Source organism: Lontra canadensis, unplaced genomic scaffold (genome assembly GCF_010015895.1).
Source record: "Lontra canadensis isolate GAN:19392208 unplaced genomic scaffold, GSC_riverotter_1.0 scaffold10, whole genome shotgun sequence".
NCBI classification, from domain to species: domain Eukaryota; kingdom Metazoa; phylum Chordata; class Mammalia; order Carnivora; family Mustelidae; genus Lontra; species Lontra canadensis.
Window position 1 is genome coordinate 26763248 of NW_022631004.1, and position 16169 is coordinate 26779416.

Genomic DNA, 16169 nt, shown 5'->3' on the forward strand with positions numbered 1-16169 from the left:
ACCCTGACACAGGACTCAGGCCCTCATGGGGATCACGTGCAGAAACGCAGCCACCACCAGCCAGCGGCTCCTTGTTCTCTCTGAGCCACCCCAGACAACATCTTGTTTCTTTCAGCACAGCAAGGCCCCAGGCTAAAACATTTTAACGCGGACTTCTGAGCAGCTCTGGCCAGTGCAAGAAAGAGTTTAACATGAGACCACAACGTCCAGGTCATCTAGCTTGACCAGGGGTCCCTGCAACACGCCTCCCTTAGAGCACTTGGCCTGTTTCACGGGGTTCTCTGTCCAAGCTGTTTCTGCTCTGGGCTCGGTGACTCCCCTAGAGCTGCACACCCAGTGCTGTGGTCGACCTAGCTCTGCACTCAGCCTCCCCACCAGCTGTGGCAAACACTGGGCCAGTAACAGGTGCTGAGTGAACACTGCGCCAGACTAGAAAATGGTATCATCACACAGGTACAGGAATGGGGCCATTGAAAGAGAACAGGCCATGGAAGATAATCAAGACGATGGCACCCTCCTGGAACCCAGGCCCTTCCAAGAATGCCTCCTCCCCAAGAACAGAAACCGTGTGGCATGAGAGCGAGCGGTCGGCGCTGGCCACCTCAGCCCTCATGCTCTGCAGCTCTTTCCTTCTCCTGCGGCCTTCAAGCCAAAGACCTGGAGTGTGTCTGTGCTGCGGGTGTGGGTGGCAGGGGGCATGAAGGCACAGGAAACTTTATACAACCTGAGAAGAGACCAGGACCGGCACTCGGATTTTTTCTTTTAATTATTTATCAGATAAAAAAGAAAAAATAGTGATTGTTTCTCTTCACCCCCAACATTTCAGTTTACCAAGGTCAAGTAGGAGAGAAATTGAACAGTAATTCATGCTCCTTGCCTGGAGCAAATTCTTTCCCTGGGCTCTGCGGCACCTCGTGGAGGAGGGCCAGGGCAAAGGGCTCCAGGCAGAAATACTTGTTACTGTGGCAGCAGAGTGGCAGTGCAGCTGTCCTCCTTTCTTCTCCCTGTTGCCAGAACATTCAGACCCTCCTGTCTGCCGCCCCTTCCCCCAGTACCATCCTCCCCAGTCCATCAAAGGAATCAGGAAGACAGCACGTGAGGAGGCAGGACAGGTATGGCGCAGGACCGGGGAAGTACACAGCAGACATGGCGGAAGGCCACATCTTCTGCTTCTATTGCACATCCTGGCTCAGATCCCCTGCCCTGAGCAACGGGCTCCAAAGCGAAATGCTTCTGAAGTTCAAACCAAGAACCTGCTGTTGTGTGCCAGGCTCAAGAAGGGGAGGTGTGTGGTTGTGTGGCTTGCTCTGATATGCATATTTAAGTTATATGTTAAGTTATTCTGTGATGGGGGCAAGGCAGAGATTGTGCCTCGTTAAAAAATATGGAGCTTGGACACCCGGGGCCCTAGAGTTGCCTGGGCTTCTTCCCGTCAAGTTCAAAAGACTAAGAATAACTCTCCAGTCCGCAGATCTTCTGCATAAGACGGAAAAGACAGCAGCATCCCCCCAACTACACAAGCCCCCTTGCCAGGTGTCGTGACTCTGACAATCAGGGGTGACCTCTTTTTCTGAACACCTGGAGAATCTGGCCAGCGGCCCCACAGAACACCTTTTCACACCGTACGTTCCTCCATCGAGTGGTAGCTGTTTGATTCTCCTTCCTCGCGTTACCAGTGAAAACAGAGTAGGACCAGAACAAGTCGCTTACCTGACCTTACAGAATAAAGTCCTCCCTCAGGGGGAAAAAACAGTGGGGGTAGGGAGAAGGGACTGTTTTGATTTGGCAAAGCTGCAACTCTTTCGCCTTCATGGGCTGGAACAAAGCTGGCGGGTAAAGACAAACCTAACTGAGCCAACGGCAAGGACTGCAGGCTATGAGAGACGACAGGTCAAACACAGAACTGTATAAATTGTGGCACTATAAAGATGAGAAGGCAGGTCCATGACACCAGCTGGGAGCACGCCTCGCGAGCACGCTTCCAGAAATTACATCTGTCCTGTAGTGAGTGGTGGCATCCAGATACATCGAAGCAGTTCTCCTTCCTCCTCTTCCCAACAAATTCTGAGAGTTTCTCATTTAAATAACTATGTACACACACACAAGCCTGGTCTCTCTTTTACATGAGGGTCCTTCACTTGAGGGTCCTAGAATGGCTTTAGAGAGTCGGTTCCAATTGCCTTTTTGGAGATTTACTGCTTGGGACCAAACCTGTAAGGAGAAGAAATGACTGAGTTCTACACCAAGCAGACCTTTAGGGTGAAAGCATCCCAGTGTGTAAGCGGTTGAGTCTTCACCTAAATAACGAGCCTGCAATTCCCTCCCTCCCACAAACCCCTTGGGGTCTGGCACCCTGACAGACTGAGTACCGGGGCTTGGACTCACCAGCCCTGTGCCTGGCTACTGTCAACCAGAGGGACCCACGCCCACCGGCAACCCTGGGAGTACAGCTCCATACCTCCCTCTGATAAGGACAGTTTCTCAAGTTCAGCTTCAAGTTCAGCGTCCGAGATCCTAGGGTTAGGCACACTGTTGGTATAAAATGTCTCAGGGGGGTTTTCGGGCAGATCCAAAGGTTCTTTGGTGGTATCCTGAAGAAGGATGTCCAGTTCCTTCTCCAGTTCCTCACTGTCAAAATCTGGAAAGAAAAGGTGGCATGAGGACATATAAAGTCCAGGGAGCAAATGCGTTCATGAGTCAAGGATTGGGGATGGCATCACTCAGCTCAGCTCTACAAAAGATGTCCAGGCTTCCTTGCAGGTCCGAAAAATCGTATGAGTCGGGAGGCAGAGGGCACCTCCAAGCAAATACTCTTTTCCCACACACACAGAGCTAAGTCATCGAGGGCCTATATTTGCTAACACCAGAGAACTGACCCTATTTCCCCTTGCCCATAAAGGAGGATCCTGCAGTAGGAAGTCTACTGAGGCAAGATCACTGCAGCTCAGAGAGGTTAACGGTAGAGTCTACCAAGAGGAGAGGACAGTTCCTTCTAACCACTGCTGGGGGTTCACCCCCAGCGAGAGTCCTGCCTGCACCAGGAAAAGCAGATCTATGACCCAAGCCATCACAGCACAAGGAAGCAAAGGCCTCTTAGAAAGGAAGGAAGAAAAGAACCGCCCTGTCAACTCACCTAAGCCATTGGTAACCCCACCAGCCAGAGTCTGAGAAACTTCATCCTGGGTGTCACACAGCTGGAAGAGAAAAGCACAAGGCCTTGAAGGCGGAGCGGCACTTCTGGGGGTCTCGGTCTTTGGGCTCAAGGTTCAGGGTTACCAAGTAATGCTGCCCCGCCTGAGAATCAAGACAATCTTCCTCAAGTGCACAAGTGAAGGAGTCCAGTTTGGGAAAAGAAGAAGCACAGCAAAGTCACACCTGCCCTCACTAACTTCCTTCTGTAGCTGTTCCTCCCTGGCCCCCTCCTGTACCTCTTGGATCTGATCCACAAGGCTCTCTGCCTTCTCCACTGTGACATCCTTCATGGAGAGTTTTAGTGCTCCTACCCCAGCCTGATAGGCATTGAAAACCTAAAGAGGAAACGAAGTTATCAGTGCAAATAAAAAACACTGGGCAAAATATGTACCAATATTGTTTCATCTCCGAATGAGGACTTTAGGGTTTTTTTTAACCACCCGCCCTTGATTCAGCCCATGTTCACCGAAGCCAAAAGTTCCCAAAAGGAGAAGCGAACTCCCAGCCCTATCCTGAAAACACCCAGGCCTCCTCCAAACAGCACAGCCACAGTGGAGGGAATGAGGAGTGTTTGCTGGAGAGACCACCCAGATCCCGGAACTAGAGGGGCAGTGGTTACCATCTGATCTGTCTGGGAGGCATAGATCCGGTCCAGGATGCCTTGAACAGTGTCCAGCTTGGCATGCAGGGCCTCGATGCGCTTCTCTGTCCGCTGCTTGGCCTTGAGAGACCTCAGAGCCTGGCGGGGGTGGGGGGAGGAGCATGGAGACTTGGTCAGGAAGCCAGAGGGCCAGAGGAAGCAAGGCTTTCTCTGATGGTAAGACCATCTCAGGCTTCCTCCTCCTCCCTCATTTGTAAAGCAAGCTGTGGTGCCTGGACCACCTGCAGACGCTTCCCATCGTGCCCCAAGCTCGTCTCTGAACCGCTGGGGCACCACCACCCACTGTCGGACCCAGGCACAGGTACACAACTAGAGGGGAAGAGCGGAAACTCACCAGCTGCTTCTTTCCTGCTCGGCATGCCCGGCGGGCTTCTTCTTTACACCTACCAAACACAGGGGACAGACAGATCAAGATGACTGTGGCGCAGGATGAGGGTGGTAGTGTCCTGAATAGTCCCCAAGAGTCCCACTTAATGAAGGTACTTTCAAATCTGAAAATCAAATCAATTCCATCCAATGGCCAGAAAAACGACGCCCAAGAGCCCGCTGGCAAACTCCCGCAGCAAGCTGAGATATAAAATGGAACATATATGCAGGCGAGAAAGCCAAACCGACCGAGGATAAGCGGTTTCAGCCACCAGGGAAGGAGAACGTGCCAACAAGGCACCTTAACAGCACAGTCCCATTTCAGCAGCCGTAGACAAGGTGGCCTTGGATGTAGTCCCTGGCTTCCCTGCACCGCTGGGTCTCTCTCGCTGTTAAGGAGGAGCAAGCATTTTCATTCAGTGTCCACACAGCCTACGGTTTGGAGAAGGGTTCGTGTGCCTTTAGCAGGAGTGCTTTCCCCATCTGAGGGGACGAGCAGGAATCCCTCAGAAAGAACCTGGAAGGCGGACACTCGCCTCGCTCACTACGGTATTCTGAAGTATTCCTAAGAACCTAAGACAAGACCCCGCTCGACACACACTGTTAAAAAGATCCTGGCAGGGAGGAGCAGAAACGTTAACGCCGACAGACGTAATCTTGTTGGGGGAAGAACTGAAATCCCTTTTTTTCTCCTTTGTGATAGTCCGTGTTTCTGCATGACCCTGTAGCGAGGACTTTGCTATTAGTAAAAAAACTTTTCTTCCTTTTTCTCTTTTTTAAGATTTTATTTATTTATTTGACAGAAAGAGATCACAAGTAGGCAGAGAGGCAGGCAGAGAGAGAGAGAGAGGAGGAAGCCGACTCCCTGCTGAGCAGAGGGCCTGAGGCGGGGCTCGATCCCAGGACTCTGGGATCATGACCTGAGTTGAAAGCAGAGGCTTAACCCACTGAGCCACCCAGATGCTCCCTTTTTTTTTTTCCTTTTTTTTGAGACGAGCCCACGGACACCAGTGCTTTGCCGGGTGGGGGAATGGGGCTGCTCAGCTCCGGGGTAGTTACCTCTCTGCTTCCTGGGACAAGGACTCCACCTTGCGCGACAGCAGCTGTTCACTCTGCATCAGCTGGTACACCCCGACATCTACGTCGTTGACCGGAGAGACCTTGGCATGTGGCCCTCGGGCAAACTTCACAATCTGAGGGACAGGGACAAATTACTGGGGCCCCTACTGCCAACGCTCAGAAATCCCCCCGGCAGGAAGGGCAGGAGGCACGTGCAGTAGGCTCTCGATAAGCCGTCGCTGAGTCACTGAACGAACAGCTGGACTTCCGTACCTTTTCCCCATTCTGCTCGAGAACCGTGACTCTCTTCTCTTTCTGCAGCTGCAGCAACACTAGGTAGAAGGTCCTCTCGTCCGGACAGGAGCCCACACAGAGGGTGCTCAGCTCTGACAAGGCCACCACGGGGTGGGAGGAGAGGGGGGAGTTCTGATACAGACGGTACACCTCCTCGGCCTTCTCCTGCGGGGGGGAGGCAAACGTGCTTACAAGCCTGGCTGCTGCCCTCAGCGCCCCAGAAGCCCTGGCCCCATGTTCCCAACCAGGATCATGCAAGACCAGAGCAGGGGGCGCTGGCCTTGTCTCCCCTGAAGTAGCAGCTTTGGAAAGGAAAAAGAACTTGAGTTTTTTTAAACCTCGGAGGGAAGTCTGGTATATACAGATGAAAGAAAGTACGTGGTATGTGTATCAGGAGCTGGCTCCGTGCTCGCCTATCCGTGTGGGACTTTGTGTTGCTGGGTCTCCCAGCCCAGGGGAAGGAGGAGGAGCCCAAGGTGGTGTGGTGGCACGGCCATGACTGAGAGCTGAGGCCTGCTTTTCAGCTCTGCCTCTGGAGCCCGGGACCAGTCAGTCTTACCGGTCCTCAGCATCCCTCTCACAGACTGAAGAAGGGGGAGAGATGACATCCATATTTCCTTCCAAAGCTGGTCTTCCCATTCTTAAGCCAACTGGCGATACGGCAAGCAAGAGTGTTACTGAGTCTCTAAGGAGTCTCAGGAGAGAAGGATGTGACAATGAGGTGGGACAGGGTTTGTGTGGGAGCCTAAGAAATAGAAGTTTCAAGAAACAATGCCACCGTGTTCCTCTTACATGGAAAGCACTCTCTCAGACTTCTGCAAATAGGAAATACTTACTGAGGTATGAACAGAGTGCTATGAAAATCTAAGGAAGGAACACCTAGGAGTTCGGAGATTGCTTGAGGAGGATGAACGGTTGTTGAGGAGAATTCCAAAGGGTAAGTTCCTAGGTGAAGTGGGTGGGAAGGTATCTCAGGAAGGGGGAAGGTCCTGAGCAACGGCATAGAGTATCAGTCAATATGGTGTTTACAGATGTGGACAGGAAGGGGAGAGAGAACAGAAGCCCTTCTCTCTTACACAAGCTGTAGTCTCTTCTTTGCTGTCCTTGCTCTGCAGATGGTGGACAGTCTTGGAAGCGAAATGACAAGCCTGGATTAACAGAATCTAGCTGGCAAGCGGGAAAGATGGATTGTAGGAGCAAGGCTTAGTCTAAAGGCAGGGCGACCATTTATGCCAGAGACTGGGAGGGCCTGAACGGGGCAGTGGTGACAGGGACAGAGAAGGGATGGGTTCAAGAAAAATTCAAAAGATAAAACAGGCAGTCCTCAGTAGCCGGGCATGGGGTGGAAGGAGACAGAAGAGTCCAGGATGATGCTTCAGTTCTGGCTTGAGTGACCAGGTGGATATGATGGTTTTAATTAACAGCAAGCACACAGAAGGAAGAGTGTATTCTACAGGAAAGGTAAAACCTCCCATTTTGGACACGTTGTTTGGGATGCCTGAAGTATATACAAGAAAATACGTCCAGCGGATAACTAGATCCACAAACCTGAAGCTCAAAGGAGACACCAAAACAGGATATGTAACTCTGAAACTCCTCAAGCACACAGAAGGTAATTCAATTCCCAAGTGCAAACGAGTTACCCAAGGAAACTCAGAGAAAAGTAATCAGCTGAAGGAAGATCCAGGTTTAAGAGACGAAGGAACTCACAAAAGGGACCCAGAGCAACACTTAGGGAGAACCAAGGAGAATCCTCAGTGTAATGACAACAAAATCAAAGAAATGGAAAATTTTAAGAAGTGAGGGGGCAACGGTGTCAAAGGCAACAGAAGAGTCTAGTAAGACAGAGACTCCACTTTTCATGTGATTTACCTGCCTTGTCGGATAAGAACACTTACTATAAAGCTTCTGTAGTGGGAACAGTGCGGTGTCCAGGCCAACAGATGAACGGCAAGCAACCGTAAGTGATGTTGGGGCAGCCGGGAGGCTCAGCTGGTTGAGTATGCGACTCTGGATTTCTGCTCAGATCATGATCTCAGGGTTGTGAGACAAGTACCATGTCAGGCGCTGCGCTCAGCAAGGAGGCTGCTTGAGTTTCTGTCCCTCTGTCCGTCCCGCTGCTTGTGCGGGCTCTCTCAAATAAAAAAATAAATCTTTTTTACTGAGCAGGGAGCCTGATGTGGGGCTTGATCCCAGGACCCTAGGATCATGACCTGAGCCAAAGGCAGACGCCCAACACCTGAGACACTGAGGTGCCCCAAAAATAAATTAAAAAAAAACCAAAAACACCAAAAAATGATGTTAAGACAACTATCTGTTTGGAAGAAAATCAGTTTTCCTTACCAGATATACAGAAACGAGTGCCAAATTACTGAAATTTATTTTTTTAATTTATTTTTTATTAACATATAGTGTATTATTTGTTTCAGGGGTACAGGTCTGTGAATCATCAGTCTTACACAATTCACAGCACTCACCATAGCACATACTCTCCCCAGTGTCCATCACACAGCCACGCTCAAATTACTGGAATTTAAATTGAGAAAATGTTTTTTGTTTTTGTTTTTTTTAAAGATTACTTATTTATTTATTTTTGAGATTAAAAGAGAGAGAGAAAGCAAGCACAAGCGCACAAGCCGGGCTGGGGGTAGTGCTGGGCAGAGGAAGAGAGAGAAGCAGACTCCTCACTGAACAGGGAGCCTGATGTGTGAGGCTCGATCCCAACATCTGGGATCATGACCTGATCCGAAGGCAGATGCTTAACCTACTGGGCCACCCAGGACCCAAGAAAATATTTTTTTTAACATTTTTTTGAAGATTTTATTTATTTATTTGAGAGAAAGAGAAAGACAGACAGGGTGGGGGGAGGGGCAGAGGGAAAGAGAGAATCTTAAGCAGACTCCCCGCTGAGCACAGAGCCCAATGCAGGGCTTGCTCTCCTGACTCTGAGATCCCAACCTGAGTTGAAATCAAGAGTCTGATGCTTAACCAACTGAACCACCCAGACACTCCTGAGGAAGTATTTTAAAAATCTAACTAACCTTGTGGAGGATGCCTTTGTAAGCAAGACCAGAAATTCAGGAGCCATAAAGGAAAATTTTTAGAGACCTGACCATAGAAATGTAAACTTTTATATGGTAAAAGACATCATAAATAAAAATGAAAAGCAAAAGAGAGACCAGAAAACAATATTTACATCCCTAACACTAAATATATTCTATCTATCTACCCCTAATACGCAAAAATACCTCTCCTAAATATAAAGGACAAACAATCCAATATAAAAATAAGCAAAAAATATAAACAGGCAACACACAGAAAGGGATTTGTAAATGGCCAGCAGACAGGGGAAAAGCCGCTCAAACCCCAAATAGGAAGCATCATTTTTGTTCATCATACTGGCAAAATTTAAAAGACTCATGTTATCCAGTGCTGGCAAGGATGTGGGGAGACTGAACACGTTAATGTGTGAATTAGTACAAACTTCTGAAAGGTAATTTGGCAATTTCTGTACATATGCATTTCTAGAAATCAACTCCATAAAAATAAAATAGAAGTATACAGATGTATACACAAAGCTATCAAAGGAGTATTTTTTTGGTTTTTTGTAACAGAGAAATTAGAATGACTTCCATGTCCAACTGTGTGGTTACTACTGGTTAAATTGTGGCATATCAATAGATTATCATGCAGCTATCCGAAAGAATGTTATGTAGGGGTCTGGAAAGACGCTCGTAACATACTGAAATGTAAAGAAAAAAAGGCAGGTTGCAGATCAATAAGTAAAATAAGATTCTATTTTTGGAAAAAAGGCATGTGTGCATGCATATTTTCGTATGTATGGATACATTCATGTATTTATTCAACAAATGTTTACTGACTCTCTGTTATGAAGCAGGTGCTGTTCCTAGAGTCCCAGTGCCAATGGAAATTCTCCCTCCTGGTAGGAGAGACAGATTATAAATAAATAAACAAGTAAATAATATTTTTAGGAAGGATTAAATGCTAACTAAAATAAATAAAATAAAAACATAAAAATATAAATATAAAAAATATATATTTTACCTGTATGAAATATATAAATATATCTAAAAATAAGGTAAAATAAAATAAAACAAAACATTTCCTATAAGAAAATATAGGAGCTCCTGAGTACGTGTGTGTGCACACACAAACAGAAAGGAACACACCTAAAGAGATGGAAATGGCATGAACAGAAAGGAAATGTTTGTTTCTTTGTATAATTATTTTAAATAGCAAACCTTTTGGGCAATTTTTACTTTTCTGCATTTTTTTCAAATAAAAACTTACTGGCTTTCTATGTATGGACTTGGGAAAATCACTTAACCTCAGAAGTAGGCTTTATTTTATATCTAGAGAAGACTCTTCAGTTTCATAGAGGGAAACAAGGTTCCCTCTCAGGAGAAAAGAGCAAAGTCACCATATATTTGAAAGCAGATGTCACGGAATGAGCTCAAGTGTTAAGCACTCTGTTTCGTGATGTAAATTGGGTATAGGTTTAATGGTACCATGCTGCTGTAGAGCGAGATTTATTTTTCTACTTAAATAAGAGTAAACTACACTGCAGTTAAAAATTACTGTTGGTTCTTGGAAGATCTACGTTATTAATTCCACTTCCTCCCCCATCTGCCTTTGCTCTCAAAAGCCTATGAATCCAAAACCACATCTGTGGGGACAAATGAGTCTATCTCCCTTTGTTCCAGGTTGGAAAACCTTGCAGTAAAAGACTGCGAAGAGGAATGGAGCTTGGCCCATAGTCACACAAACTATCCTGTAGTTTCTGTGGGTCCCTGGCTAAATCCTGGAGGTCAGGGTGCTGGGTGGGAGGAAAGCCATGTGGGTGAAGGCAAAGAGCCCTTCCCTTGAAGCAGATGCACACTGCTCAGTCAAATTGTGAGGGACAGGGAGAGGGGGTAGATTTTGGAGACCTCCATCTCAGTCTGAGTTAGAGAGGGTGGGGAGTCTGTCAAGGTGAAGAGAAACTGGAGCTTTTGTGGGGACAAGGGATGAAGATGCTGAGCTGGCTCCAGCTGTGTGGAAGCCTCTGGGGCTATGCAAAGGTCCTGAGGTTGGGCTTAGTCTGTGAGTTTCAAAAAATAAGTACTGTCTACGCTGTACTTCTGCTACCTGGTGGTCAGTGAATCTGTAAACATGCACACACAGAGCAGTTCTGGTGGAGTGGTGGGGCTGAAGTGGGTGTGCACTGGGTTAAAGCGCACTGGGAAGGTCAGGAAGTGGTGACAACAAAGCTTGGTCAAGAAGGAGAGAAACAGCACTAACGAGAGAGTGGCCAGGCCCTACAAAGGAGTCATTCTGTGATGGGAAAAACTCGGGAGGGTTTAGAGGCTGAGGAAGGAGAGCACCAAGCAAGGGAGACAGAATATATATCAAGAGGGACTGATGGAATGAGGGGAGAGCCGGGTAGACACAGACTCAAGAGCCCATATGGAAGAGAAGACGGACCCTTCACCCTCTGAGCCTGGGGAGAAACGAAGGCTCAAACTGGATGTAGAAGGACAGAAAACTGAAGGCTTAACTTAGGAGATTCTACCTGCTCAATGAAATGTCAGCAGAGTCATGGGGGTGGCGTATGGAAGGCAAGTGTGAGGGGGCTGGGAAAGGACAAGAAGTTGGGCTGAGGAATGGCTACGAGGGCCCTCCTAGAGCAGGGCCCCATGAAAGGGACCCCAGTCTTGGTGACAGGGTGATTTTCTCTAGCAGGGATGGCAGGCCGTGGGGCCGGTCTATAGCAGTGGCTGTGCTGGGTGTCTCGGGTGGCCCGAGAGAGCAGCAAAGCAGCTGGGTGCATGCTCTAGGCTGGCTAGGGAAGGCAGGCCAGGAGGAAGCTGACCGACCAGGACAGCATGAAGGGACCAAGGGCCTGGTGGCCTCTTCAGTGAAACTAAGAGCATCAGTAAGCTGAAGGGGAGAGGGTTACAGTCACAGAGGAGGAACTCTGAACCTGGTCTGCTGATTTAAGAGAAGGCCTAGCTAAAGTCACAAGGTCTTTAGAAATCCTCAGAAATGCTTAACCAGTAAACTACAGAAGGCAAAGAATTTTCTAAACTTTAGCTTATCACTAATATCTACAAATACAAAAAGTAATCAACTGTATGTTACGGACAATTCCTGGACAGCCATCGCCTTTGAAATGTACAATCCAACTAACAACTCCATATAAAAGGTCAGATAAACTCCATTATCAACTCCGTCACCATGCAAAAAAAGATGTTGTTTCTCTAAGGATACACACAGGAACGTGGAGGATCCTGTCATCATGGCGGATGCCATCCGGACCGGACCTCTGCCTTCTGAGCACCCACCTTAAGCAGCTCCATGGCTACGAGCACCTCCTCGGCAGGAACTTTATTATCGCCTAGCATGTTGGAAAGAGTCCACTTGAGGGGCTTCAGCAGGAAGACTCCAACCCCCCAGGAGATCCAGCTGCTGTCTACACTGGCCATGAAGTCTGACTCCCGCTGCAGCTCCCCTCGACTGCAGGCAAAGAAAGAAAAGGGCGTAGAGTAGGCTTAATGCAATGTCCCATTCCAATCTGAATCCTCCCCTAAGAGACAAATTTGATCATCACCATCATCATAAACACCATTTCTTAGGTACCTACTCTGTGCCAGCGATTATGAGCAGCAATGTTTATGCTCCAGCTGAAAACCTCACGACAACTCTGTGAGATGGACATTGTTGCTAGCATTTTGGTCAATGAGAAAACTGGAGGACTGGGGTGAGAGAGGCCAATATAATTGGCTCCAAAATGCAAGCTCTCCACTAAGGCTACAGAGCCTACCTTGGGACTTCCTTGTACAAATGAGGCTCCATATGATAAAATGAAAATAACCACAATGTCAATTACTGTCAATGCAAGACCTAAGGAAATATACAAAGATGGTCAGAGAAAAGATTTTCTGCTATTCCTAAGCTAAGGTGGAGACAGGACACAAGTACTTTATGGTACTGGTACTAAGCACCTACATTTAATGAATGTTTACCATCGACCAATCACTATGCTAAGGGCTACGTAAGGAATATGTTTCAAATCCTCACGATAAACCTAACGACAGTTATCATCATCATTTTATACTTGGTCAAGCTCAAGCTTAAAGAGGGGCACATAATTTTAGCGAGTGGCAGAGCCAGGATTCGAGCCCAGACGGTTTGGTCCTCAACTTGGCACAGTTCACTTTCTCAGACACAGTAAGTTTCAGAAATGGCTTGTCCCATCAGCGTCAGCCAATGGAAAGGTACTGGGGAGAAGGCAAACCCCTAAAAGGAACATAGCAAAGTTGACTTTCCTCATTCACTGGGCAGCACCCTCAAAGGAACATATGAAAGTTGACTTTCTTCATTCACTGAAGCAGGTACTGTGCTAGCTAGGCTGCTCTCAGTGTAGGTACAAATGTGATCTGCAAATGATTTTTTTTTATTTTTTTTAAAGATTTTATTTATTTATTTGACAGAGAGAGATCACAAGTAGACAGAGAGGCAGGCAGAGAGAGAGAGAGAGAGAGGAGGTAGCAGGCTCCCTGCCGAGCAGAGAGCCCGATATGGGGCTCGATCCCAGGACCCTGGGATTATGACCTGAGCCGAAGGCAGAGGGTTTAACCCACTGAGCCACCCAGGCGCCCCTGCAAATGATTTAGAACCAGGAGACTAGGGGGTCCAGGCCTGGCATTAGCTCTCACTAGCTGAGTGACCTCAAGTAAGTAGCTTGATCTCAGTCTCAGTCCCCTCTTCTGTCTGTTGAGGATAATTCTATCATCTCGCCCTCAGGACTGCTGAGGAGGTCAGATGATGGTGTATGCAAAGTATCTGCATACTGTTAAGTGCGGTACATCTATTAGACAGATATCCATGCCGCCGCCGCAGGTACCTCCAATACCCTGCACCGGTCGCACAGGGGACACCTACAGACCCTTCTCAGAGCACCGAGGTACCCAGTAAAGCCCTCAGCCTGCTTCCTGTCCTCTGCTTCAACCAGCCTGTGCCAAGGACAAGCCAAGACAGTCCAGACACATGACCTGTGCCGGGGGTGCTGCAGGCAAGATCCCCACAGGCCTCTTCCCCACGACTGCCCTCTCGTTAGTCCTGACCTTCCTTAGTTCAATAAATCTATCTCACACACCTTCTGTGCCGGGGTAATTCAAATTTGGAAGCCCCTACAAAATAACTACACAACGGGATTCCAAGCCAGACAAGTCATTGTCACCTCTGCCAGACGGGTTTCTCCTCTTACCGTCTGAATCTAATCTCATCGGACAATCGTCGCCCCCCAATTTGCCCGATGCCCCGTCTCCGTCTCCCTCCACACCCCTAACCCAGCCTCCTTTCTGGTCCTCCTGTGCGTACTGAACAAACAGACCCGCCCCTGCCCTCCAGACCCTGGGCTGGGCGCGGTACCCTCAGGGAGCCACCCCCGCCCCCTGGCCCGGGCCCGCCCTCACCGTAGCAGATCCTGCAGCACCGTGGCCAGCCCCAGTGGGACACTGCCCTTGCGCTGAAAGGCCTCCTGCAAGTCCCGCAGACGCAGGCGCACCACCCCCTGGCGGCGGCTGTGGCTCAGCACCAACGGAGCCCAGAAGCCCATCTTGCTGTCCCAGTCGGTGCTGTTCACCTCGCGACTCCTTTTGAAGGCGGAGAACAGGAAAGACATGCGTTCCTCATCCTCCTCCCACTCGGGGGGCAGTAGGCCCGCCGGGTCTCCCCCGGCCGGGGCCTCGGCCTCCCGCTCCGGGGACCACATCGGAACCCCAGCCCCGCCAAGGCTCCGAACACAACCCCGGCCCTGGTCCCCTTCCGCCCTGGTTCCTTCCCGGCTTCCGTTCCTTGACCGCCTCCTCCTCTGTCATTACGTCATCGCCACCCCCAGCGTGAAATAAGTCCCGCGCCTTCTTAAGCGCATGCTTCTCTCTGCCCTCCCTGCGCCAGGAGGCGGGATGATGACCCTATTTTCTGACAGGCTCAAGGCGCTTGCGCCGGCACCTCCTCCCGCAGTCTTTGTGCGGCAAGTGGGGCTTCGCGCGTGCGCGGCGGGTAGGTGAGCGTCCCGCCCCCTTGACTGATCATAGAGTTTAACCACGCGTCATAGAGAGCCTAACGCTTCTGCGCTGGGTTGTGGAGGTTTCAGATAGTGGGACTGTAGAGTCCCGCTGAGAGGCGCCAGAGGAGCCGGGTTCGCTGGTGCATCACTATGCAGTTCCTCCAACAGCCTTTACTTCAGACACTTAAACTTCCAGGATACCTTCCTTTTACAGTAATGTCACCGGATAGACAGCCGTCGGCCACTCAAGCTCTGTGACAGTATCCACACTACTTTTAAAAGATATATAAGCTTCTACTGTTCTGGCTTCTCACCTTCATCCTTGGAGCGCCCTGCGTTTCATTCTCAGTGTCAGTATCTTGCTGATCCTCAAGCTGGAGCTCAATTCTAATCTTCGTTGAAACGTACCCCAACTGACCTGACTCACTGTTGATCTCTTTCCCGGACTGCACAGTTAGCATTTACTATTCTGTATCTGTTCCCTAGTTCCCTCGGGGCAGGTGCAATGGCTTAAATATGATGCTATGATACATAGTGGTGTTAAAGAAATTGTGATAAACTGAAAGGTGTTCGGCTTGACCTCTGCCCTTCTAATAACTTAGAATCTTGCTGGAATGAATGAGAGCTCACATATATAAGATTCTTACCAAAAAAATCTTTTGAGCAATGAACGTGTCCAAGGTGTTTAGAATAAATTGGTTTTCTTTTTAATTGAACGATTTAAAAGATGAAAGGAGTTTCTTGTTTAATGGAACTGGGTAACAATCCCCAGAGTTGAGTATGAATCTGACCTCTGCCATTCACTGGCTGTATGACCTTGGTCAAGTATTTAACCTTTCTATTTGAAAGAAATACTATGATATATGTAAAATACCTAGTATAGTATTATAGGTGTTATTGATGTACAGAAGATGTTAGTGTTTGAAGCCAAGGGCAAGAAAAAATTCTTGAGATGTCTTTGGTGCAAAAAGGTGGTTTTATTAAAACACGGAGACAGGCTCCGTTGGCAGAAAGAAGTGCACTGGGTCACGAAAGTGGGCAATTATATACTTGCAAATTGGAAAGGGGGTTAGGGACCGAACAAACCTCCAAGGTATTTTGGAAACAAGGTTTCTAAGGCCCTGAGGGGGCTAGCGTTTGCTAGGAAAGGTGTTTATTACTGTTTAGTAAACCCTCAGTCATGAGACCCTTCAGATGTGTATCAGTGGACCATATGCTTGGAAGATGATTCCTAACCTGTATCTTGGAGGGGGGAGGGGTTAGAGATAAAGTGAGCTTCCAAAGGAATTTTTATATGTTAAAGAACACCTACAGGGTCCCAGGGGTTGGGCTAAGATTGAATTTTGCCCTTAGCAAAGTGTCAGTATTGAGACAGTTGAGTCCCTAAAGGAATGTCACTCTCATCGTTTCAAGGACTTGTCAATGGGCTGTAAGTAGTAAGGAAATTTAATAATTTTTCTTCTGACTTTGTATTCCATATCATTATCACCATGTGGCAGAATATTTAGTAGTTGGAACTCAGTT

The 16169-nt window shown here is 48.4% G+C and overlaps 1 protein-coding gene across 1 annotated transcript; it reads right to left on the reverse strand.

Annotated features, from left to right (window-relative positions):
- Nucleotides 1-748: 748 nt before the first annotated feature.
- CHMP7 (charged multivesicular body protein 7) lies at nt 749-14606 on the reverse strand. Its single transcript, XM_032855818.1, has 10 exons — nt 14050-14606; nt 11917-12088; nt 5552-5737; nt 5279-5412; nt 4188-4236; nt 3812-3931; nt 3429-3527; nt 3134-3194; nt 2459-2638; nt 749-2211 (listed from the first exon to the last, which is right to left on the reverse strand). The coding sequence occupies exons 1-10, from the start codon at nt 14346-14348 to the stop codon at nt 2159-2161; spliced, it is 1353 nt and encodes a 450-aa protein (XP_032711709.1). The 5' UTR covers nt 14349-14606; the 3' UTR covers nt 749-2158.
- Between the last annotated feature and the right edge of the window lie 1563 nt (nt 14607-16169).

Bases quoted from the DNA above. Each gene is read 5' to 3' on its own strand.
- CHMP7 (XM_032855818.1), bottom strand. From the start codon at position 14,348: ATGTGGTCCCCGGAGCGGGAGGCCGAGGCCCCGGCCGGGGGAGACCCG. The intron at 5,738-11,916 runs GTGGGTGCTCAG...TCCCCCCCGCAG, and splicing joins TAGCCATGGAGCTGCTTAAG to GAGAAGGCCGAGGAGGTGTA. The intron at 3,932-4,187 runs GTGAGTTTCCGC...CACCCCCGCCAG, and splicing joins GAGCAGGAAAGAAGCAGCTG to GCTCTGAGGTCTCTCAAGGC.